At 36.6% G+C, this 25836-nt stretch overlaps 1 protein-coding gene across 2 annotated transcripts in view; it reads right to left on the bottom strand.

Moving 5' to 3' along the window:
* DCDC1 (doublecortin domain containing 1) overlaps positions 1–25836 on the bottom strand; it is a 661015-nt gene that overhangs the window by 474494 nt on the left and 160685 nt on the right. For both annotated transcript variants that reach the window (XM_071218130.1, XM_058305602.2), the window contains one exon: positions 23357–23450. In XM_071218130.1, coding sequence (XP_071074231.1) covers positions 23357–23450 — 94 coding nt within the window. The remainder of the gene's footprint in view (positions 1–23356; positions 23451–25836) is intronic.

The following is a 25836-nucleotide window of genomic DNA, read 5'->3' as shown; positions in this document are numbered from 1 at the left end:
GTCAAGTTATAACTACAGGTTTTGAAAAATTAATCCAATAGTTTCAATGGGAATAAATACTGAGGATGCTGAGTAAATAAATCAAGACTTCACTGGATCAGGTTAATACCGAGTATCATGGTTAAATAGGCCAAAAGTAGTAGCTATAATAATTTCAAAACTATCAACTGATACATTTCACACTCATGCTATTTCATTTCCTTTATACAACTTCTCTCTTCTCCACTGTTAAAATATTCTTGTCCATCAAGGTTTATGTCAAATTTTATCACTTCTGGCAACATATCCCCAGTTGTTTAGGCAGAATTAACTGCTGCCTTCCCTTATTTCCATAGCATATTTTTTTGTTGATTTGTATTAGTCCCTGTCTTTACCCTTCTCATTGCCATCTATTAGTAAGTAAATCATAAACACTTTTTGGTTTGAGATCATGGTATTTTTCAGCTTGATAAAAGCAGTGCTCAATAAATGTGTATTGGGTGAACAAATGGTACTACAGATATTCTGGGTACAGTCTTTTAGGTAAGTTTAAGGATTATGATTCCAACTATACACAATCTCTCAGAAAGCACAACTTTCTAAGAGCTAATGAAAACTTGACCAGTGACTATGAATATACCAGAATTTCAAAACACATATAGATGATTTTCTCCCCTAAAAAAGCAGATACAGTCTATAAGCAACTATTTTATTTTAATTTTCTGTATAAAATTAGTTTGAAGACTTAGGGAGGAAAAAACACTCAAAATGGAAGCCATAAGATTTGATAATAAAGCATTAATTAGCCATGAGAGGAGCAGACATGGACATTTAAAAAATACCTCAGAAAAGCATTATGTGCTTTATCCTACCTTGTCAAAAATCATGCTACTATGGGGAAAAGCACAAAATAAAATTTAAATTATAGAGCAATATTAAACTAAGGTCTAAATAAGTATTTTAAATAATAAAAGCAGTTCCCTCTAATATGCAAACATCGTGAGCTCAAAAGCTAAATATGAAAATGAACTATTCAGTCTTTAAGAGGATACTATATTAAAACCAGTTAATCACTGATAAGAAGAAGCTTGAATTACTTGGGTTCATAATGGGAGCAGTACATGACAAAGAGCCAAAACATCCCTCTAAAGAAAAACCATGAAGCCAGTGGAGCTTAGAACTTACAAACTTGAAAGTTTTGTCAAGTTCTTTGCCTAGCGAATATACACCCCTATCCAAAAACATCTTGCATTAAGAATCATTTTGTGGGAAGTGGACTTGGCCCAGTGGTTAGGGCGTCTCTCTACCACATGGGAGGTCCGCGGTTCAAACCCCGAGCCTCCCTGACCCGTGTGGAGCTGCCCATGCACAGTGCTGATGTGTGCAAGTAATGCCGTGCCATGCAGGGGTGTCCCCCACGTAGGGGAGCCCCAAGCACAAGGAGTGCATCCCGTAAGGAGAACCGCCTAGTGTGAAAGAAAGTGCAGCCTGCCCAAGAATGGTACCACACACACGGAGAGCTGACACAACAAGATGACACAACAAAAAGAAACACAGATTCCCGTGCCGCTGACAACAGCAAAGGGGACAAAGAAGACGCAGCAAATAGACACAGAGAACAGACAACTGGGGTGGGTGGGTCGGGGGAGAGAAATAAATAAATAAATCTTTTTTTTTTTCAAAAAAGAGTCACTTTGCATAGTGCATTTGAACCTACTATGGAAAGCTAAAATAGATCAGGATTTTTTATGAATATATTTTCAAAAAGCATTGAAAAGAATCAAATGCTTTAGTAAACATCTTCCAATTAAAACTTTAAATTCATGAAATCAATATCCAGAATTGTTATTTATCCAGAATATTGTAATTTTCACATTTCAGTCAGGTACATGAGACTATGGAAGACTGAAATAACTAGATAGCCTTTGACAATAAGTTTCAGATCTCAGCCTCAAAAAACTCAGTGATGGTTAGCAGGACATCATTTTGAAATACATTAAGACATTTGGACATTTCTTAATTTCCCATGAATTCAACTGGAATTAATTTGAAAATAAAGTTGACAGAAAAAAATCTTTTTAAAAACTAAGAGTAATTTCTGCTTTCCAGTCTAGGAAGCAGGCCTGAACAGAGTTGGAGCTTGTGCCAAGGAATATATGTGTTTTACTGCTCCTTATCCTGCTTTAGATAGTAGTTGTAAAGCAACTATTTGGAAAGTTCCACAGCAACCAAGAGATACCACTCAAAACTATGGTTTGCTTAAAAGATTGCTGTTTCCTGTGTTGCTCGACTTATATCAGTGTATTTTTATTCAAACAAAACTAAACTAACAGCTGCTGTGTACTTTTGTTTACATGCTATATGTCAAATCGTATTGTCCCTAAGGTACTTATGAGAAAAGAGTTAGCAGTCATTGTCTTAAATACCTATGCCTACCCAAATTTGGATTTTTCCTCCACTGAACAAAATGACAAGTACACGATTGCTGTACTTAGAGCAATCTTTCACAGCTGCTTTAGTTTTTCAGTGATCCTATTAAACTGACGGCATATTGCCTGTGGGGTCTACAGAATTACAATACTGCTATAAAAGACATTGATTTGTATGACAGGATCAGACAGAACAGGGATGCATTGGTGGAAAGAATTTCATAGGTCATATTGTTTTTACCTGAGTAAAATATAATTTGGACATTATGACCTTTTTTAGAACACCTGGTTATTTTAATTGCTGATATGTGGATGAACATTGCCACTAGAGGCTTAGGAAGTAGGAAATATTAGGACGTCCTCTATGTTTTGAAAATGCAGTCCGAGTCATGTCTTTTCTTAAACTGAACGAAGTAGCTGTGCATTAAATATGCTGGCACATCTTCTGCTTGAGCAAGTGGACCGAAATGGTGTGAATTGTTAATGCCTTGCTGCTTTGGTTCACGGCTTGTGATTGATCATTTGTAACTATATCTACTCCTTGTTCCATGAAATCAAGTAGGGAGTAATGGGTTCATCAGATTTTGGGGTTAAATTGAGAGTGAAGAGGTACTGTGTGTGGAAATAAGAGTTGCCATGTTCAGGGCTGGCCTTGTAACAGCATGGAATCTAAAGGCGATATTCAAAACCACTTCACTCATCATACGCTTACTGATTCTGAATAGGGCCCATTTGCAGGGGACATTTGGTAGTTTTCCAATACGCTTTATGCCTCTTTCTACTTTCACCACCATGCACATCTTTTTTTCAGATACCCCCAGTAGCACATTGGTAGAACAAGTCAGCATACACAATTCATTTATTTAAATAACTTGATTTATACAAGTAGAAATAGGCTGGGATTCTATTGTCTGAATTTTGCCTTTTCCCTCAACAAAAATAATAGTTTGTCTTTGAAAATACAAGTAAGTTGTTAACTCAGACTCTTTGGTATCTAAAGAATGCAAAATAACTTAATTGCCATTGGTACACATGCAAGTTTAAAATTAGTTAAAGAAATGTCAATAATTAGCCTAGCTATACATACTCTATTTTAATGTGCCAGCGACCTATATAAAAAAATAATTGAATATGCATGACATGATTTTTTAAGATTTAAAACTCTGTACAATAATTTAAAGTAATATTTTTAGGGTTGCTTTGGAAAGTGTAATATTCAGAACTAACTAAATAAATCCAATAAAAACAAGAAATAATGGCCTTTAGAAATGTGATCATAAAATTGCTTGCGGAAATAACCAAAATTTTTGTCTTTCTACATTATTACTCTTCATTTATATTAACATTTTAAAAAGTTTAACCCCTGTGGGTTAAACGAAGTACTAATTAACTGTAGACCCAGTAGGAAAAGATGAAATAGACAATACAGTACAACTTGGTGGGGGGGTGGGTAGTCAAGTATACAAAGGATTTACATGTGTAATAATATTCAAAAGCAAGCTAATTATAAAATGTCTCAAAATTATACTCTTACATTGTAGGGTCACAACAAAGACAAATCTAAAAAATTTAGCTGATCCTTTTCTTTTTTAGTCTCAAAAATGGGAATAATAGTACCTGGTCTGCATATATTTAAATCAGCGAGCTATAAGAGCTAGATATTGTCAATAAAGCTGCTTGGTCTCCTTGAAGGCAAATAAATGCTAAGTCAACATATTACTAACATTTAAATATCTTATTTAGGATGCAAACTATATATGTTATGAAAGAGATATTTTAAACGTGATAAACTAAAAAAACTTGACAGTTTTAGCAATTACAATGGAGAGCTCCCTTTTGACATTTATTTCCATGTGTTTGTTTTACAAATAAAGAATTTTCAATAATTAGCATTTTACATATACTTGTCTACTATTCCTTTTCTCTTTCCAAAACTCTTAGGAGAAAGAAAACCAATAACTATTGAATCAATATCTACTGAATGGAAAGCATTGCAAGAAACTGTTTTATAGCACATAGTAACAATTAGGCAACTAGTTTTCATTTGCAATTATACTTATTACAGTGTTTTTTATAATGAATTTCTAGGATCCATGGGTAAGCCATTTAGAGTCAGAGTAAGATTTTTATTGTTAGAGTTTAAAAACTTCTCAAAAACAAAAGCCCAGGACCACATGGATTCACAGGGGAATTTTACCAAACATTCCAAGAAGACAACCCCAATTCTGTTCAAATTCTTCCAAAAAACCAAAGAGAAGGGAACACCACCACTTCATTTTACGAGGCCAACAACATCACCCTCATACCAGATAAAGATACAACAATTTCTTACGAGTATGATGCAAAAATCATCAACAAAATACTAGCAAACTGAATCCAACAGCATATTAAAAGAATTATAAACATGATTAGGTGGGATTTATCCTTGGTAGAAAGGATGATTCAACATAAGAAAATCAATTAATGTAATACAATACATTAACAGATTGAAGGGGAAAAAACAAATGAACATCTTGACTGATGCAGAAAAGGCATTTGACAAAATCCAACTCCCTTTCTTGATAAAAACACTTAGAACAGAACAGTAGGAATACAAGGAAACTTCCTCAACATATAAAAGGCATATATGAAAAACCCACAGCTAACATCCTACTTAATGGTGAAAGACTGAAAGCTTTCCCTCAAAGATCAGGAACAAGACAAGGATGCCCAGTGTCACCACTGTTACTCAATACTGTACTGGAAGTTGTAGCCAGAGAAATTAGGCAAGGAAAAGAAATAAAAGTCATCCAAGTTGAAAAGGAAGAAGTAAAATTCTCCTTATTTGCAGAAAACATGATCTTATATACAGAATATTCTGAAAAATCTATGACAAAACTCCTAGCACTAATAAATGAATTTGGCAAAGTAAGAGAATACAAGATCAATACCCAAAAATCCACAGTGATTCTGCACACTAACAATGAACAAAAAGCAGAATACATCAAGAAAAAAATCCATTTATAATAGCAACTAAAAGAATCAAATATCTAGGAAACAATCTCACCAAGGATGGAAGGACTTGTACATAAAAACTACAAAACATTGCTAAAACAAATCAAAGAAGACCTAACTAAATAGTAGGATATCCTGTGTTCATGGATTGTTAAGATTCTAATCCTACCCGAAGTGATTTACAGATTCAATACAATCCAAATCAAAATTCCAATAACCTTCCTTGCAGAAATGGAAAAAAAATCATCAAATTTATATGGAAGTGTAAGGTGCTCTGGACAGCCAAAGCAATCCTGAAAAAGAAGAACAAAGTTGGAGGACTCACACTTCCTGATCTTAAAGCTCATTACAAAGTCACAAAAAAAAAAAACAGCATAGCACTGACCCAAGGACAGACATGAAATAGAATTGAGAGTTCAGAAATCAATCCTTACATTTATGGTCAATTGATTTTTTGTTTGTTTTTATTTTTATTTTTTTATTTTCCAACTGATATTTGACAAGGGAGCAAAGACCACTCAATTGGGAAAGAATAGATTCTTCAAAAAATAATTCTGGGAAAACTGGATCTCCATTTTCAAAAAAATGACAGTGTATTCTTATCTCACCATATACAAAAATAAACTCAAAATCTATCAAAGACCTAAATATAAGAGCAAGAACTATAAAACTGCTACAAGAAAATGTAGGGGAACATCTTCAGGACCTTGTGTTAGGCAAAGTTTTCTCATATTTACATCCAAAGCATAAGAAACAGCAATAGCCAAAATAGATAAATGGGACCTTATCAAAATAAAGAAGTGTTGGTCCTTGAAGGCTTTATTGTGAAAGTAAAAAGAAAGCATACACAGGAGAAACTAAAGCATACGTCCAATAAGGATTTAATATCAAGAATGTATAAAGAAATGCTTTAGCTCAACAACATGAAGACAAGCAACCCAATTAAAAATTGGCCAAAAGATTTTAATACAGCTTTCTCTAAAGAAGATATACGAATGGCCAAAAAGCACATGAAAAGATGCTCAACATCACCAGTCATTAGGGAAATGCAAATCAAAACCACAAAATACCATTTCACACCCAGAAGAATTTTTTTAAAAAATGGAAAATTACAGGGTGTGTAGAAGTAGGAACATGCCTTCATTGCAGGTAGGAATGTAAAGCCATAGAACCACTGTGGAAAACAGTTTGGCAGTTCATCAGAAAGTTAAGTACAGAATTAACAGATGGCCCAGTAATCCCACTTCTAGTTACATACTCCAAAGAATTGAAAGCAGGGACTCAAAGAGATATTTGCAATGTTCACTGCAGCATTATTCACATTTGCCAAAAGATGGAAATATCAACAGATGAATGAATAAATAAAGTATACACACAATGAAATATTATTCAGCCATAAAAAAGGAATGAAATTCTGATGCATTCAATAACTTGGCTGAATCTTGAAGACCTCATGTTGAGTGAAATATGTCAGGCACAAAAGGATGAATATTGTTTCATCACACCAATATAAAATAATTAGAGTAAGCAAACTCAGAGTCAGAATTTAGAATACAGGTTACCAAGGGGCAGGGTAGGGTAAGGAATATGCAAACAGTTTCTATTTGGGACAATGGAATTCTGTATTTAATCAATGATTGTTCTGTAAACTCACAACTTAAAAAAAAAACAAAACTAAAGAAACAACCATCTTCATGTAGGATGAATATAAATCTAAAGCAAGGATTATTAGCATGTTAAAGAGCCTTGTCCCCAATCATGGTCTAGTGTACATTTTTATCAATGATTTGGACAGAGATAAAGTCAGTATTGATACCATATTTACAACTGAAAATAAAGATGAGAGAAACTGTTAATTTTTGGATGAAAGATTAAATATCTGAAAGATCTTTGGAGGCTAACTACTAAATAAAAACCTTATAAGTTAGAATTTAGTAGGAATCAATATGTAAAGTTCCATTCTCACATCTAAAATTCAACATTCGAGGATTAGATAATGAAGAAGTAGTTCCAAAGCAAATTGTGGGTAAAAACTTGAGGGCTTTGACTACATTGACTATAAGCAATATAGGTCAGCAGTATGATATGTCTAATAGAAACAATAATGCACTTGTCAATTATGCAAATGGAGCTGCTTGGCTCTTCATTGACTGACACAACTAATTGTGTATAGTCTGAGACACTACAAAAAATATTACTGGGGAAACGGATATGGCTCAACCAATTGGGCTCCCTTCTACCATATAGGAGGTCCCGGGTTCAATGCCCAGGGCCTCCTGGTAAGGGCAAACTGGCCCATGTGGCGAGCTGGCCCACGCGGAGTGCCAGCCCACATGGGAATGCAGCCCTGTGAAGGAGTGCTGCCCTGCATGGGAATGCTGCCCTGTGTAGGAAAGCTGCCCTGTGCAGGAGTGCTGGCTGGTGCAGAGAGCTGGCACAGCAAGATGACGCAACAAGAGACACAGAGGAGAGAAAATAAGAAGACGTAGCAGAACAGGGAGATGAGGTGGCACAAGAGAGTAATCATCTCTCTCACACTCCGAAAGGTCCCAGGATTGGTTCCTGGAGCCACCTAGTGAGAACAGAAGCAGACACAGAAGAACACACAGTGAATGGACACAGAGAGCAGACAACGGGGGGGTGGGGGTGAGGGTGGATAAATAAAAATAAACCTTAAAAAATACATGTATATTACTGAAAAAACTAGACAGACTAGAAAACAATGACCAGGATCATAAGGAGCCAGAGAAGTAGTTGTAAAGAGCAGGGATATGTAATCTGGAAAATATTTAAATAATGCATGCTCACATATTTGAAAGACAATCATGAACTGAAAAGAATAAATGTGTGTTGTTTGCCTCCAGGGGGCAAAATCAGTACCAACAGAATATTCACAGATAAACAGAAACTAAAAAAAAAAAAAAAAAAAATCAGTACCAATGGTAAATATTTAAAAGAATAGATTTTGGTTTGCTAGAAGACAGATGTTTTTAATACAACTTACATCAGAAATGGAATAAACAGTGACTGGATGGATACTTGTCAAAGATAACTTAGAGGGAAATCCTGAATAAAGTGAGATTTTGGGATGGTCATCCAAGGCCCTTCTAATGCAGAGATCCAAAGTAAATCAATCAACAATACTATTCTTAAGTAGATATTGAAAAAGTCATTATCATTTGTATATAGCACTACTAAATGAGAGATCTAGCATTTAAAGTTCTATGGAATATGGCAAAATATTACTCCAAGTAGTTGCTGAAACATTAAGTGACATCAGTGAGAACTACCAATAAAAAGTAGTTAATCATGGATATATAACACAAATTCAACTTAACAAAAGATTTTTTGATTTTTAATTATTTCATTTAAATAAAACTTTTCATCACTTATTATGTTTTAGGCACTATAATATAAAGATTTTGTTTAACAATTGTTCATGTGAATATTAATTTTTGATGGTTTACTATATGCCCAGTCCCAAAGTAGGTGTGGTGACTGGGAGTTACGTGTATCCCAGAAAAATATGTTCTTATACTTAATCCATTTTTATGGATGTGAACCTATTGGAAGTGGTGTCTTTTGATGAGGTTACTTCAGTTAAAGTGTGGCCTACCTCAATTAAGATAGGTCTTAATCCTATTACTGGAATCCTTTATAAGCAGAATGAAATTCAGACATAGTGAGAGAAAGCCACAGCAGGAGCAGCCAGAATATGAACATTAATATAATGCAGAAGAGAAAGGAGTGACCAGGAGACATTGTCATGTGACTTGCCATGTGTAGCAGTTTGATATGGTTATGAATTCCAAAAATAGATATTGCATTATGTTTGTAATCTGGTCTGGACCTGGACGTGATTAAGTTATGATTAGGGCTTTGATTGGGCCATGTCATTATGGCATTGAGTCCCCACCCCTTGGTGGGTGGGGACTCAAAGATGAAAGGCATGGCAAAGGAGAGAATGGGAGGATTTTTGATGTCGGAGTTTTGATGTTAGTTTGATGCTGAAGCCTTAAGTGGGGGGGTGGGGGAGGGTGGGAAGTAAGCTCACAGAGGAAACAGAAGTAAGCCCCAGAAAGAGAGGAACCCTGAACCCAGAGAGAAGCAAGACCCTGGAAGTGAGGAACCCAGGAAGCCTGAACCCTCATAGACGTCGGCAGCCATCTTGCTCCAATATGTGAAAATAGACTTTGGTGAGGGAAGTAACTTATGCTTAATGGCCTGGTGTCTGTAAGCTCCTACCCCAAATAAATACCCTTTATAAAATCCAACCAATTTCTGGGGTGCATCAGCACCCCTTTGGCTGGCTAATACATCATGTGACAAGCTGAGGACTGAGGATCACCAGCAGCCTGCCCCAGGATGCCACAGTCTTCAGGGAGAAAGCATCATCTTGATGAGGCCTTGATTTGGACTTTTTTCCTAACTTCGAAACTGTGAACTACTAAGGTTCATGCAAAAGAAATTGCTCTTTTGGACCGTGAATTTTAAGTCATTATAACTAGGCTCAAACATATCTTTATTAATCAAAATAGAAACCATTACAATCAACACATTTTTGCAAATAAGAAATAAGTTTGCTTATTCCTGTAGCATAAATATCTGTGCTGTGGGATTCAATGAACTCTTGGAAAGCATTTTCTGCATCCTACTGGTTGTGGAAGCATTTTCCCTGCAAAAAGTGTTGAGATGCTTGAAGAAATGGTGGTCGGTTGGAGAGAGATCAGATGAATATGGCGGATGAGGCAAAACTTCATAGGCCAATTTGTTTAACTTTTGAAGCATTTGTTGTGCAACATGCAGTCGGCGTTGTTATGGAGAAGAATTGGGCCCTTTCTGTTGAGGACTGGCAGCTGCAGGCATTGCAGTTTTCGGTGTATCTCATTGATTTGCTGAGCATACTTCTCAGATGTAATGGTTTTGCTGACATTCAGTAAAATTTAGTGGATCGGACTCGCAGCAGACCACCAAACAGTGACCATGACCTTTTTTTGGTGCAAGTTTGGTTTGGGAAGTGCTTTGGAGCTTCTCTCAGTCCAACCACTGAGCTGGTTGTCGCCAGTTGTCTTATAAAATCCACTTTTCATTGCACATCACAATCCAATTGAGAATGGTTCATTGTTGCATAGAATAAGAGAAGACAATACTCCGAAATGATGACTTTTAAATTTTTGGTCAGCTCATGAGGGACCCACTTATCAAGTTTTTTCACCTTTCAAATTTGCTCCAAATGCTGAACATCCATAGAATGGTCAACACTGAGCTCTTCAGCAACTTCTTGTGTAGTTGTAAGAGGATCAGCTCTGATAATTGCTCTCATTTGGTCACTGTCAACTTCCAATGGCTGGCCACTATGCTCCTCATCTTCATGGCTCTCATCTCCTTTACAAAACTTCTTGAACCACCTCTGCACTGTATATTCATTAGCAGTTCCTACGCCAAATGCATTGTTGATGTTGGAAGTTGTCTCCACTGCTGTAGACCCATTTTGAACTCAAATAAGAAAATCACTCAAATTTGCTTTTTGTCTAACATCATTTCCATAGTCTAAAATAAATATAAAATAAAAAGCAGTAATAAGTCATTAGAAAAAAGACATAAAGCAAGAAATGCACATTAAAATGATGTATAACATAACCACATTTATTTAAGAATGTATGCCAATATCAAATGGCAAATTTCAACAAATGCAAAACCATAATTACTTTTGCACCAACCCTAATAAATTCACATTGTTTAAGCCATCCCATTGCATAGTATTTTCTTGGACAGCAAAGGAAACTGAAACAGTAGGCATTAGAATTTTTTTTTAAGTATAAGATAAAATTCCTCTTAGTTAAAGAGATAAGACCTACACACAAAACATGTACTATATAAACAAATGTTTATGGCATATGATACAGACAAAATTAAAAAAAGTTAGAAGAATATTATAAACTAAATAAAGTAATATTTAAGTGATATTGTAAAACTTTGCAGGCTGACACCTAATTGCAGCTTTTTAAGAAACCCAAAGTCAGAATGCCCAGCTAAGCCATGATTGAATTCCTGACCCACAAAAACTGAGATAACAAATGTCTGTTGGTTTAAGTTGCTAAGTTTAAGGGTAATTTGTTATGCAGCAATAGGTAACTAATACAGGTTTTGGATAAAGGATAGTGTAGTGTATTCCATTATTGTTGAAAATATTTGCTGCCCCTCTCAGAAGGAAATTTAGATTTCTGGCCTTCTTCAGGTGAGATGTTTAGACTTCTTGCCTTTCTCATGTCAGCCTTACTTACAATGTCATTTCCTGTGGGGATTATACATTCCCACCCTATAGAATTTCAGACAGGCAATGTGAGTATAGATGTAGTTAACCAACAATGGACATGTAGCATGCATGAAAAACATACTTTTGTGTAAGTCACTGAGAATTTTGGAGTCAGTTTTTACCACAAAATAATAAAATACATCCTGACTGATATAAATGGCTGAACTCTGAATTGATTGAGAAGAATGGAAAGATTATCCCAAGTGGCTATAAAATAGCATCCAGCAAAGGTAAGGAAGTTGGGCACTGCATGAGACACTTCACTATCTAGGGTCATTCAAGATACTGATCTAGCTACAACAAAAGGTCCATGTTAGGGAGTTATGAGTGAGGGCGCAGATTTCCGCGGAGGAGTAGAGCAGGAGCCGAGGACGCACAGCGACGCGAGGGATGACTGCGGAGACTCTGAGGATGGTGCGAACAGGTCTACTTTTTTGGGGGATACAGCGCTTATATACGCGCAGGGTAACACCAAATAAGGCAAGGAGTGAGGGGAGAGTTGCTGATTGGCTGGGGGAAGGCGGGAAGGAGCTGGGTGGGGAGGGCTGACGTATAGGATGCCGATTGGCTGAAACTGCTGACGCGGCCGTTGCTGGGCAGGGGAGGCGCGGAGAGGTTACACTTTGGGGAGTAGGCGGGAAGTTCTGGGAGGCAGGGCAGAGGCTGGCTGATTGCTGCAGGGCACCTTCCCAGTGGTCCAAATGGTGGATGAAGATAGAGGGCCAGTGCTCGGGCAGGGCACCTTGGGGGCACTAATCAACCCGCACCAAGCACCCACCCAATGGGAGACAGCGCTTATCTCAACTCACCGGGCTTGCCCAACGGCGACGGGCCTCCCCATCATATGAGTTGTGGGTGATTATGTTGGATGGGCAGGGCAAGATCATATAAGGATATTCTTGAATATCAGGATGCAGAGTGTGGAGTTTGTTCTAATACATAAAGTATTAGAGAAAACAAACAAATATAACTTTGAAAGACATTTTAGGAAGATTACTCTTTGGCAATATAAAGCTTTATGATTTAGGAATAGAAGTTAGATATCTAACTAGTGAATAAAGATTATTTTATAATATTTGTTAAATACTAATAATTAACTATATTAGGCATTTATTGTCACAATATTTCTACATATCAACTCACCTCAAAACTCAGTGACTGAAAACAAAAAACATTTGTTTAGGGAATGGATATGGCTTAAGTGGTTGAGTGCCTACCTCCCACATGGGAGATCCTGGGTTCAGTTCCTGATGCCTTCTGGAAAAAAAAAATGAACACAAAAACAAGCAAAACAAACAAAAAAACCAACTCAGGGAAGTCAATGTGGCTCAGAGGTTAAGCGCCTGCTTCCCACATATAAGGTCCTGGGTTCAATCCCTGATCCCTGGTACTTTAAAAAAAATATATTGTTTTTTTTAAAAAAAGCATTTGTTTAGCTTATGAGCCTGTAAATTAACTGGGTAGTTCTGCTGATCTTGGCTAGGTTTTCTCACATGTCTCGGGATAAACTGGTGTCAGATGACTTGGTATGACCTTGGCTGGAACAACTGGGACAAATCACTTCTGCTCCATTTGTCAAGTACACAGGTAAATGAACAAACACTTTTCAAGCCTCTGTTTGCATAAAATTTGCCAGCATCCCATTGGCCAAAGCAAGTCACATTGCCAAGACCAATTCAGAGTAAGCACTCATTAGAAGGTGATAATGAAGAGGGTGTGGTCCAGGAAGGGATGAAGACTGTTGGCCATTAATGCAATCAATCTACTCTGTAGGGAGGCGGATATGGTTCAAGTAATAGGGCTTCTGCCTACGATACAGGAGGACCGGGGTTTGATCCCTTGGGCCTCCTGGTGAAAAAGAAGAAGAGAAAGCATGCCCACAGGCAAGCCAGTTCCCACGCACATGCCCACATGGTGAGCCAGTGTCCATGCAGGAGGCGGAATGCCTGATCAGTGAGCCAGTGCCCACACAAGTGAGTCATGCTGCAAGATGATGATGCAAGAAAAGAGAGACAAAGAGGAGAGTCAAGGTGAAGTGCAGCAGACGCCAGGAACTGAGGTGACATGGAACTTCTCTCCACATCAGGGGTCCCCAGGATTGAATCTGGTGAATCCTAGGGGAGAAAAAATGAGAAGAGAATAATCCAGGGTAATCCTCAGCTGGCTGAAATCTGGAGACTCCAAACCTGGCTTGAGGGCACAGGGAAGGAAGAGGGGGTGTGATGGAACCGGTATTTCAGAGAGAGGGAAAGTGGGGTTCGCAGCTCGACCTCACGCGATAACACCCGGGGACTGTCTTTCCCCAGGTGCCCATCTGCGCCCACCTCCCAGCACACCTCATCACTATGCCTCGCAAAATTGAGGAAATCAAGGACTTCCTGCTCACAGCCAGGCAAAAGGATGCCAAATCTGTCAAGATCAAGAAAAATAAGGATAATGTGAAATTTAAAGTTCGCTGCAGCAGATATCTTTATACTTTGGTCATCACAGACAAAGACAAGGCAGAGAAACTGAAGCAGTCCTTGTCCCCAGTTTTGGCAGTAAAGGAGCTGAAATGAACCAGATGTGCTGATCTGAACTGTATTAAAATTTTTAAACTGAAAAAAAAAGAGAAGACAAAAAGAGAAAAAGATACAGAAGATCACACAGCAAATGGACACAGACAACAAGAACAGCAGGGCAGGAGGAGGGGAAGGGGGGAAATAAATCTTTTTAAAAAAATCTACTCTAATATTTATTAAGCTTATGTTATGTGTCAGGCACTGTTCTAAGTACTTTAATGAATTAATTAATTTAACACTTTCAACCACCTTAAGAGTTATGCCTATTATTACCCCCTACTTTACAGATGAACAAATTACAGTACAGATAGGTTAACTAAGTTGCCAAAAGGCACACAGATATTAAGGGTCAGAACTTGGATTTATATCAATCTAGTCAGGTTCTAGAGCCTGTATAGTCTTTTTTCTTTTCACCATTGATGGAAGAATATTAATATATTGCTACACCCTATAGTCCATAGTTTGCTTTGGTGGTATTTTTACCCAATTACCACATTATTAACTATTTATAAATTTTAATGTAGGTTTCTTCTTTTTCAGAAAAAAAAATTGCTTATAAATGCACTATTAACAATACTTATTTTCCACAAGGAACTTGCTATGCTGTATAGTCCCATGCTTCATTTTTCAGTTTTCCTTCTAGTGATATAGGTGACTTTAGACTTTCCCTTTCAACCACTATCATACCTAAATATTAGCACTTCTAATTACAAACACTATAATGTGCTTTCAACATTTCTATCCATTTACTAACAACTTTTTTTTTGCCAATTCTGCACAGATTAAGCCTCAGATTTCTATTCTCTGTCCTCATTCTATCTTCTGGGGACCTGTATTCTAGCTAATCACTCCATGTTTGTGGAGCCCATATTCTTTTTTTTTAATTTTTTTTAAAGATTTAATTTATTTATTTCTCTCCCCTTCCCCCCAGTTGTTTGCTGTGTGTTCTTCTGTGTCCACTTGCATTCTTGTCATGCGGCACTGGGAAACTGTGTCACTTCTTTTTGTTGCATCATCTTGCTGCATCAGCCCTCCATGTGTGCAGCACCATTCCTGGGTGAGCTGCACTTTTTTCGCGCAGTGGCTCTCCTTACAGGGTACATTCCTTGCACGTGGGGCTCCACTATGTGGGGGACACCCCTGTGTGGCACAGCACTCCTTGCACACAGCAGCACTGCACATGGGCCAGTCCGCCACATGGGTCAGGAGGCCCTGGTTATCAAACCCTGGACCTCCTATACAGTAGGTGGATATTCTATCAGTTGAGCCACAACCACTTCCCGAGCCTATATTCTTAAACCACTATGTTAGTCTACATGTCAAGTAGAAAGAGCATGCATGTGACCCATGTGGAGCTGGCCCATGTGCAGTGCTGAAGCACGCAAGGAGTGCCGTGCCACGTAGGAGTGTCCCCCGCATAGGGGAGCCCCACGCATAAGGAGTGTGCCCCGTAAGGAGAGCTGCCTAGCGCGAAGGAGGGTGCAGCCTGCCCAGGAATGGCGCTGCACACACGGAGAGCTGACACAACAAGATGACGCAACAAAAAGAAACACAGATTCCCAGTGCTGCTGATAAGGATAGAAGCAGTCACAGAAGAACACACAGCAAGTGGATACAGAGAGCAGACAACTGGGGTCGGGGGGAAGGGGAGAGAAATAAATATAAAAAAAGACAAGAAAGAAAGAGCAAGCATAAGCTATGAAGTCATATGTACAGAAATTCAAATTTTGACTGTGAAACGTGTTTGCTATGTAATGTAAGGCAAATTCCTCGATATTTCTACATCTCAACTCCCTCATGAGTTAAGTAAACTAATAACTAACTTTGGGCAACTGAGAGCATCAAATTAGATCAAATTAGATTAAATTAGATATGCATAACAGGTACACAATAAATAATGGTTACTTTCATCTCTTTATTGTCTGCTTGGATAAATTCTTGATAGAAAGTGTGGAAAATGCTAATAAATATGAATATATTTTGCTAAAAATATAATTCGCCTTATTATATTGAAATTCTTAAATAATTTAATTCTTTTTCAAAAATCAAAATATTAGCTCAAACACACATACCCCTCTGTTACTAGAAGTTTGGGAGAAAATAAATGATGATCAACTATTCATTTTAAAATGCTTAATGGATATTTCTAATACATAAAATGAAATTAACCCATCTCCTCTTCATAAAGGAAATTTTGCTGGCTGTGTTCGCCGCCGCCCCCCCCCCCCCCAATTCTTTCATGCATTTCTCCTAAAGGCATTAGAAATTATTCCAGTGACCACTTGCTCCTTTTTTGAGTATGACATTTTGGAGCTGAACTAGAAAGTTACTTATTGGTCCCAACACCTAAGGAAGGGGTCAAGAAACCTGAGAAATACATAAGAAGTGATTTTTGGAGAGGAATAACAGGAAAAGATTGAGACTTACAGAGAGACCTTGACGGTGAAGTCATGCTTTCATGGTGGTTTAATAAGTAAGGGCCATGCGGGTTTACATATTTTTATTTGTTTTCCGATTTTTACCTTGGTGGTGTCTAGCAGCTTACATTGAGTTATTCACCTGACTTTTTCAATTTTTTAGTTGGTTTTGTACTGATGTGGCCTGTAGATAGAGGACAGGGAGGTTGGCCTTCGATTTTATAAATATGGGCCACATAAAATTCTGACCTTGAAGGATCACAGCAAATATATGCAGTGGGGATTGTTTTCCAATATCTTGGCCTTCAGAACACGCCAGCCTGAAGTGGGCAGTGGTCTTAGCATGTTCTCAGATGGGCTGTCAAGGCCTTGGCATCCCCAGCTGGTCATGCCTCCCTTAGTGTGCAGGCTGCTGTCACTTACTCTTGCTCCTCGTTATGAATTTCACCTGATCCTGCAGGCCAACCTGAGACTCAGATTAGATCAGTTTAGGTATTGGAAGGTGGAACAATATTTGCTGCTTTTCTGTGTTTTTCACTAATCTGCAGACTAGGACTTTAAAATATAATGGCAGCTGAGCTCTACATTGATTGAGGGTACTAGTGAGGTTCTAGCTTCAGATGGTCAGTACCAGACCTACACAGGCACTAGAACAGCTGTGTCAAATTCAATTCTTTATTATGTTATTTTAAACTACATTCAGGGTCAGAAAGGAAACTGTGGACAAGCCACACATAGATTCATGTGGCTTGTCCACAGTTTTAAAGTAACATCCACCAAATCAAGTAAGCTCTACACTTGTTTATCACATAACTTTTGACAATGGTTTTAAATCTCAGAAACCCAAACAGTGACTTTACCTATAGAAAAAGAATGCTCAATCTTTTTCAGTTAAGGTAGAGAAACGACTCCAAGAAAGTATTACAAATCCAGGAGGCAATTAGAAGACCTGTTCCTAGAACACTCTGCCTCTAGGAATTAAATTTGCTAAAGGAGTCCAGGAGGAATTAAAATGTCTTGAAGCTGAACAGCTTATGAGCTGAACAGATCAGTGTATGCATGAAAACAAAATAAAAGAAGAAAGTCTTATTTAGTTGGAGGACAAAAGAGATTCCTTAGAATAAAGGTAATCATATGATCTGAGCAAACATATTTGAGTGAAATGAAAGGGAAACAAGATCCTGGAGTCCAGGTATGAAAGTAAAGGAGATACATTCAAGTCTAACTATTCTTTTTGTTTTTGTTTTTTCAAGAGTCTAACTACTCTAAAAAAGGTTGCTATAAAAGGAGAAGCCATTTTAATTGTTACAAAATTAAGGAACAGTAACTGAGGCCCAAAGAAACCTAACAGAGAAATAAAGACAAGACGTCAGAGCAGGCTCAGAACAATCCCCCAGAGGAGCCAGAATCACAACTACTATGGAGAGAAAGCCTTTTATTTTGCAGATAAAGCTCACAGGAAGAGAAATTGGGGACTCTTTTAGTAAGAACAGGCAGTTATACAAAGAGCACACATAAAATCTAGACAAATTTAAGAAGGAAATATTAGGAAGATTATATTAAATACTCAAAAAGCATTGGGTGAACTTCAAAAACATATATACTTAAGAGTAAGGGAAGGCAAAGTTAAGATAAATTATATTACATAGGATCCAGGAAGAACAATAATAGATCAAGGACTCCAGATCTAAATTAGATATTAGACTGTGGGAGAAACATCCTGGGTAAGATTATTCAACTCAAGAAAGTGAGAATGGATAAGACTGCTTTGACTTCTTATCTCTCAGTATGAGATACACTGAAAGAAAAAAAATCTAGAGGAATATGTTAGAAAAGCACAACTATGGACCAGCAAGCAAGGAGAAAGTAAAAGAAGAGAAGGTACTTGGCTGCAGCAAACAACGCTAATCCCTGTCCTGTTAGAGAGGGAATTTCCCAAAGCAAGTGAGAATTGCAAATTCAGCTGAGGCTTTCTGAAATGAACAGGAGCAAAGCAGAGGGCAAATCTCATAAACAAATCTTAATTACTGCAAGAAAAGAGGAGCCAAACAGAAGTATAACTCAAGATCGGGAGCCTTCAAAATCTGAAGAAAGGCCATGTCTTCAAGAGAACATGGCAGGACTGTTGATCCTCCTGGGTTCCTAATACCATGAGCCTCAGAAATATAAATGGCAGCCTCTGTTAGGAAATTCACGGAAAGTAATTCTCCAATTGGAATCAATATGCAGAAGAGGAGGAACTATACCCATGAAGTAAGTTTCTTAGCCTCAAACAATTCCACAGTCAGAGGCCATTCCAATATCCACTGTGAACCAAGATTGAAAATGCCACTCACAAGACAAGATGAATGCTCGTTTTAGCTTGAGGTTCAAAAACAAGAGACTCAGACAGAAAAGAATGGTATGATGTTCAGAATAATTTTTTAGAAGGAAAGAATAGTTCTTCAAATAAGATTTTATGACTGGAGCTGTCAGTGCAGATTTCCAAATATTGCAAGATTGCAACACTCTAAGTACCCTCTTGGAGAAAAACAGTAATTATAAACAATAATGAAGATGGCCAATGTTATATAATGCTTGCTAGGTGTCAGACACGTGTTCTAATTGTCTTTACATATAATTCACTTAATCCTCACAACAATCCTTAAGGTAAGTACTATAATTCCCATTTTACAGAGAAGGAATCTGACTCTCAGAGATGCTAAGTAACTTGCTCAAGTTCATACAGTAAGTGGCATAACTGGAATTGGAACTCAGGCTCCAAAATCAGAGCACTTAACTGCTATGCTATACAGCCTCTGAGAAAAGAGACAGTGTGTAGTGGTTGATTTCCCCCTCAAGATGAGGTAATACCATAAGTAATACCTTAATGGAAGATTGCTTCCCAACAAGTTATGTCACAGGTCATAGACTGTGGTCAACTGTGTAGAAAAGCTGGCATCTTGGGAAGACTGACATGAAGGATGTTTTCTGTTTTCTGCATTCTTTCACTTAGTGTCTGTGATGGTCTTTGCTAACAGTTATGTGGGTCTGGGTCATACCAAACATAGAGTTCTAGGAACATCATTTTGATTGGAAGGCCCTTTTGCTTAGGTTGGCTTTTGCTCGTATTGTGTTGTGTATGGTGCCAACATGATAAATTTTTTTGATGCAGTTGGAAATAAGAAACATAAGAGAGTTGGCATAGACCTAATTCAACTCCTGAGGTCCTGAGGGATGACACCCCTTCCAGTTTCTCAGTAGTTGCTGGAAAAATACCACCTCAAACCAGGTATCAAGAAGCCACCTGGCTGACACTGGGAAGAATAAAACTTAGGAAGGAATTTAATTCCTTTGGACTTTAACTTGGTTGGTGAATTGTGCTTTTTCCCAGGCAAAGGAAGCCAGAAGATTAAGAGTAGAATTCTATCATTCAGCAGGAAAGAAAAAAGCCTTAATTTGGCTGCTGCTTTGGGGATCCCCCCGAGAAAGGTGCACACCCAGTCTTGCATGATTCTTAATTGTGTTTCACTTCTTGTACTTTCCTTAATGGAAGCCCCACTTCAACTTGTCTCACGTTATTGTATTTGTGCAGTTTTAATATCCCCTGAAGCAGCACTCTGAGATGCCGGTCTAGGAAGTTCACATTATCTCCCAAGTTAATTGTTATTATTTTAGTTAGTGTTCTGGTTATAAAGTTTCATAGATTTGAATGGTCTATCCAAACTCCACTTTTCCTATTATTTCCTATTATTTCAACAGGCTTGATTTTGCAGAAGGCATTTTTCATGCATATATTGTGTTCTACCAGAAATGCTTTAGTAGCATGTTGACCATATATAGGAACATGGTATCTGCAGTTTTTTTCTACTCTAGAGGAGTAGGAGCTATGACTAAAGAACTTTTCCACACATTACAATATATATGTCTTCATTAAAATTTTCTCTGGTTTAGAAATCTAAAAACACAAATATTTTGCATATCTATGGGTTTTGTGTTTTTTTTTTTAAGATTTTCCTAGACTTGACACAGTAAAAGTAGTTAATGTCATTTTAAAAGTTTTCATTTCTTTGGGTTTGATAGATATATTTAGTATGTTGGTTTTGGTGATGGTTTCCTGAGTATTAAAAAAAAAAGTTTTATTTCTTACAGCAATTTGAGAAATTTGAAAGTATTTCTAATTCCGAAAAGGAAGCAACAGATAGGAGAAAAAAATTTTTCCTTATCTTGGTTATCTGCTATATTTAGTCCTTGACATTTCTGATCCATGCTTATAAATAAATTTAATTAATATGATCTTAATATTACACATCATTAAACTACTTCTGATCTGTTAGAAAACATGTTAAAAAGTGAGTGTACATCAATCAGGATATCAACATTTATTCAAATTAAAAGATAATTCTCACATAACATTTGACTTTTCCCAAACTGAAGTTCAGAAGACTATTGAACATAACATTTTAGGGATCTCAATCACTTGATGCACAAAATCATATTAACAAAGAAAAAGAAATGCAAAACTTAATGTCAAGTGACTAAGGTGCTACACAGACTGTAGTTCTTCCAATAGGATTAGCTTTACGTATGTTAAAATCAGTGAACTTCCTGTGCTTCCACATGTTAGTAATTGCATAGGCTAATTTCAGCTGGCATAAGCTGTTATAAGAATGCAAAAGCACAGTGCAAAGGCATGCATAAAAATGCACACTTCTGGGATATGTGAAGCATGAGATATGAATCCAAATGCCTCTGGCATCTATGAAGTATCACCCCTCCTAGTGCCTTTCTGTTCTGATAGGTAATTCTGTTATGCCATATTTGGGAGGGAAAATATCAACTTTCTAAACGTAAATCTTTACTGTTAAACAGGATTCCCTATTGTTTCAACTCTAGCAGTTAAATCAAATATAAATTTTAAATACAGGTGAGCTGGAAATAATTCAAACCTAGATAGTATTCTGAGAAAATGCATTGATTTTTTTTTTTAAGGAGGTACCGAAGATTGAACCCAGGACCTGGTACATGAGAAGCAGGTGCTCAACCACTGAGCTACATCCACTCCCCAGTAAGAGTTGGGTTTTTTTGTTTATTTGTTTTGTTTTCAGGAGGTACCAGGGATTGAACCAGGGACCTCATATGTGAGAAGCTTGAGCTCAACCGCTTGAGCTACATCCACTTCCCTGATTATTTTTTATTCATTCAAGTTATAACAGTGATTATAACAGTGATTATAAAACAGTGATTATAAAATTATTTTTAATAATTTTTTAATAATAGAGAGGGGTGGGGAAAGATAAAAATGCAAGAGAGGATGAAAATAACTTTATGATATTTCCTTGAAAACCAAGACATAAGATAGGATTTCCATGTTACATATACCTTACAGATAAATGACTTTAATGCTTCTTAGATAATGAGTAGACGTCTACAAAAGCTATGAAATCTTCAGATGAAAACTAATAAATTGAAAAATAATCATATCTAATGCAAATATTCAAAATAATCAAGAAAAATACATTTACTTCCTGTGTATGCATACACATATAACCCCTAGCCAAAATTTTAAGACTTATAAACAATAAACGCCAATGTCACAGTGATCCTCATTAAGTATTAAGGATGACTGATATAGCACAATCAAGGAAATTGAAACAAATGGTAGTACACAGTTATAACCATATCACATAATCACTTATTAGTTGCCAGAACTAGCCTTGCAGCTAAACATATGCAATGTAACATCTCTGCCCTTCTCTAGCATGGTGTCAAGGTCTAGAGCAAGCGACAGGACCATTCCAATATCACATTCAAATCCACAAATGTGAAATTCATGGCATTATTACTTTCAGAGATTAGCAAATCAGTGTCATCTTTTGAAAAAGATATACAATAAAATTATTTTTAAACACACCGTATCTTTGAATACCCCTCTAATAATTGTGCAAAAGATTTAAAATGTATATATTTTCACACAGTGCAGCCAAATTTCTCGTTTTTCTCTTTATTTTTATTTTTTTTCTCTCCTCTTCCCACCCCCCTAAGTTGTCTGCTTTCTGTTCTGTGTCCATTTGCTGTGTGTTCCTCTGTGTCCGTTTATATTCTCGTCAGTGGCACCGGGAATCTGTGTCTCTTTTTGTTGCGTTATCTTGTGTATCAGCTCTCCTGTGTGCAGCCCCATTCCTGGGCAGGTTGCACTTTTTTCACACAGGGAGGCTCTCCTTATGGGGTGCACTCTTTGCAGGTGGGGCTCCCCTACGTGGGGGACACCCCTGTGTGGTGTGTAGAACCTTGGACCTCCCATATGGTAGGCCGATGCTCTATCCATTGAGCCGAATCCACTTCCCATCATTTTTCTCGTTAGAAATATGCATCCCACAGAAGTTGGCTGCTAAATTATTAACATTTATCACTTTTGTTTATTTAGTTATTGTTTACTGTGGTAAAAATACCCATCAATATTTTAAAATCTAAGTTTGTGCTGAAATGAAAGATGCTTAAAATCTTAATGCTCTTTCATGACTTACCTCTGTATAAGAATACCATAATTATCTACATTATAATTAAACTCTTTTTTATGACATCTGTTTTCCTTTTATATATATATATAAAGTAAAAACAAAAGTATTTTAATGCTTATTAAAAGAATACCACATGGTTTACAAAGTCTTTGCCACTTACCTTTTGAAAGATCTTCAATTTTTCTGCCATACAAATCATAAAGATGTTTGGCTGGTGAATTTAGTTTCATTCTCATTGTGCAAGTATCTAAAACCTATGCAGAGAAAAACCTCATAAGTAATTTATTACATTCATTTCTGGTTAGATTGAATGCATATTTAAAGGTTTTTCCATATACATGCCTATTAAAATTATATTGTAAAATAAAATCTGATGATTTATCAAATATTTCTAAAAGATAAAGTAAAAAAGAAAAGTGGTTAAAATTGTTAAATCCCAGTTGTATTTTTTAAAAAGTTTGCACAAAGCGCAAATAAAATTGAAAGAAAGGAGATGCAGCAAATATTATATAGTGGTTATCTACTATTTAATAAACGGTAGAATTCTGGAGTAGTATTTTAGTTTTCCTATTTTCTGTATTTTCCATTTATTTTAAAATGGAAGAGTATTACTTTTTAAATCCGATTTTAAAATACTTTAGTTTTTAAATTCTTTACAAGTGTCTTAAAATAAATTATAAATATACTGTGATCACAGTTCACCTTAATAACTTATGTCTTTTGGCACTAAAAAATGGAATTAATAAAACACCATTTCCATGAGCTTAAGTCTCAAGAAACTTACCTTTAATGATTTCTTATATGCTAACGTTGCTTTTGTAATATTTAATACTGCAACTTGTTCTCATTTTACATATAGTCCTTTGAACCCCTATAATAATCACTTTTCCAACTTCAGGGAAGAGGGTAAACATGCATCAGTGTGAGGGAAAGTTCTACTTCCAAGGTAAAGAAAAATAAAGGAAAGGAGACGGTATGGGGAGAACGTGAAACTCACCATATTCATCTCAAAATATAAAATACATTGCAAATCCAAATTGAAAGTATTTTTGTCTTCCAATTTTACTATTCACAGCTATATTATTGCTCTACCATAACCAAGAATTACTAATGGACAATGTTCATTTTATAATTCTATAGTAAAAAGAACATCTTTCAATTGCTGATAGCACCCCCTTTCCATTTTTTCTCATTTCTCTATTTTAAAATCTGGGCCCTTTATCCTAGTCTTGGCTCAAGGAACTCATTTGTTTTGCAACAATGAATATATTGAAACAGCTTAATGTTTATATAGAGGCAAAGTTGTACTTTTGCTTCAATTTGGAGAACAACTTTGAAGCACTGAAGCTTATTTGATTTATCTAGTTACTAAAGTAAAGATGTTTTGCCATGAACATGGAAGATATTCCATATATGACTGTTTTTACAAAATATAAATATAAATATATTAAAGAGAAGGAAAAAGAATAGCAACTATATATGGTAGGGGAAGCATAGAGAGATTGAGAGGTGATGAATTTTGTTTATTTTTTTTATTGAAATAATTAAAGTACTCTAAGAAAGATTGAAGTTATGAATGCACAAATATGTGATTATACCAAATACCATTGCTTGAAAAATTTGGATGGATTTATGTTTTATTAATATATATCAATAAAACTGATTTGTTTAAAAAAATGATGTTTTACATTTAAAAGGTAAACATTTAGCTGAGGAATTGGCCTTTATTGGAGTAGATCAGAATTTCTCAGCCTTGTTCCACTTCTACACATGACCCAAGAGTCCCTATGTGCCACATATGCCCATGGGCATTCAGGGATTGTATGTGTTTTCTTCGTGCAACAGTTACAATCCAGAACATTGAGCAATTTTTCAGAAACTATGTATTCCTCCTATTATTCTACCAAGAAAACATATGTTTTTTATTATGACTGATGTTATAGGGATAACCTTGAACCCTCTAATGTATGAGGATAAGAAATCGCAACATCAATGATTTACCTAGTTAAAGTACTTGCAACACACTTCACAAGCTGTGAAATGCTGTCATGGGGAAGCAAACACTTCTACATACAGGTTGCTTACTAGAAGTGTATAAATGCAGAGGTTCAATTTCCTGACCAATGCCATGTGTCTTTACAAGATGGACACATCATTCCTTAACTTGAAATGACCCTTCTGATATCACTGACCCTACCTCTCTCCAGCCTCTTTGCTCAGAGCAGGAACTTTTCCTTGGTACCAAATCAAAAAAGGTAATAACCCTTATCGACTCTCTGCTTTACTCTTCCTGCTTTCCCTTCCATTCTCTTCAGTCAATTCCTGTAGTGGCTACTACACACAAGTTCACCTAGGAACCCTATCCATGGAATAAAAATTTTACTATAGACAGTAAAAAGCACAGTTCAAAATATTAGAGAGAAATTATCAGAGGAAGACAAGAGCACACTGGAATTTTGTCCGTGACTTGAGATAGAAAGGAGAATGGAATATAAGTTGACTGATATTGACACAGGACTTCTTTCCTTATTTTTATACCTAATTATAAGTAATTAACATAGTTGGGCTCAGACTAGCAAAATTCTGTCAGTCGCTTTTTTCCATGTGACTTTGCCCAAAGATAATGCTTTCATCACCATG

This window comes from Dasypus novemcinctus, chromosome 10 (genome assembly GCF_030445035.2).
Source record: "Dasypus novemcinctus isolate mDasNov1 chromosome 10, mDasNov1.1.hap2, whole genome shotgun sequence".
NCBI classification, from domain to species: Eukaryota; Metazoa; Chordata; class Mammalia; order Cingulata; family Dasypodidae; genus Dasypus; species Dasypus novemcinctus.
Note: the sequence above shows the minus strand (reverse complement) of the source record. Positions and strands in the feature narration are given on the sequence as shown.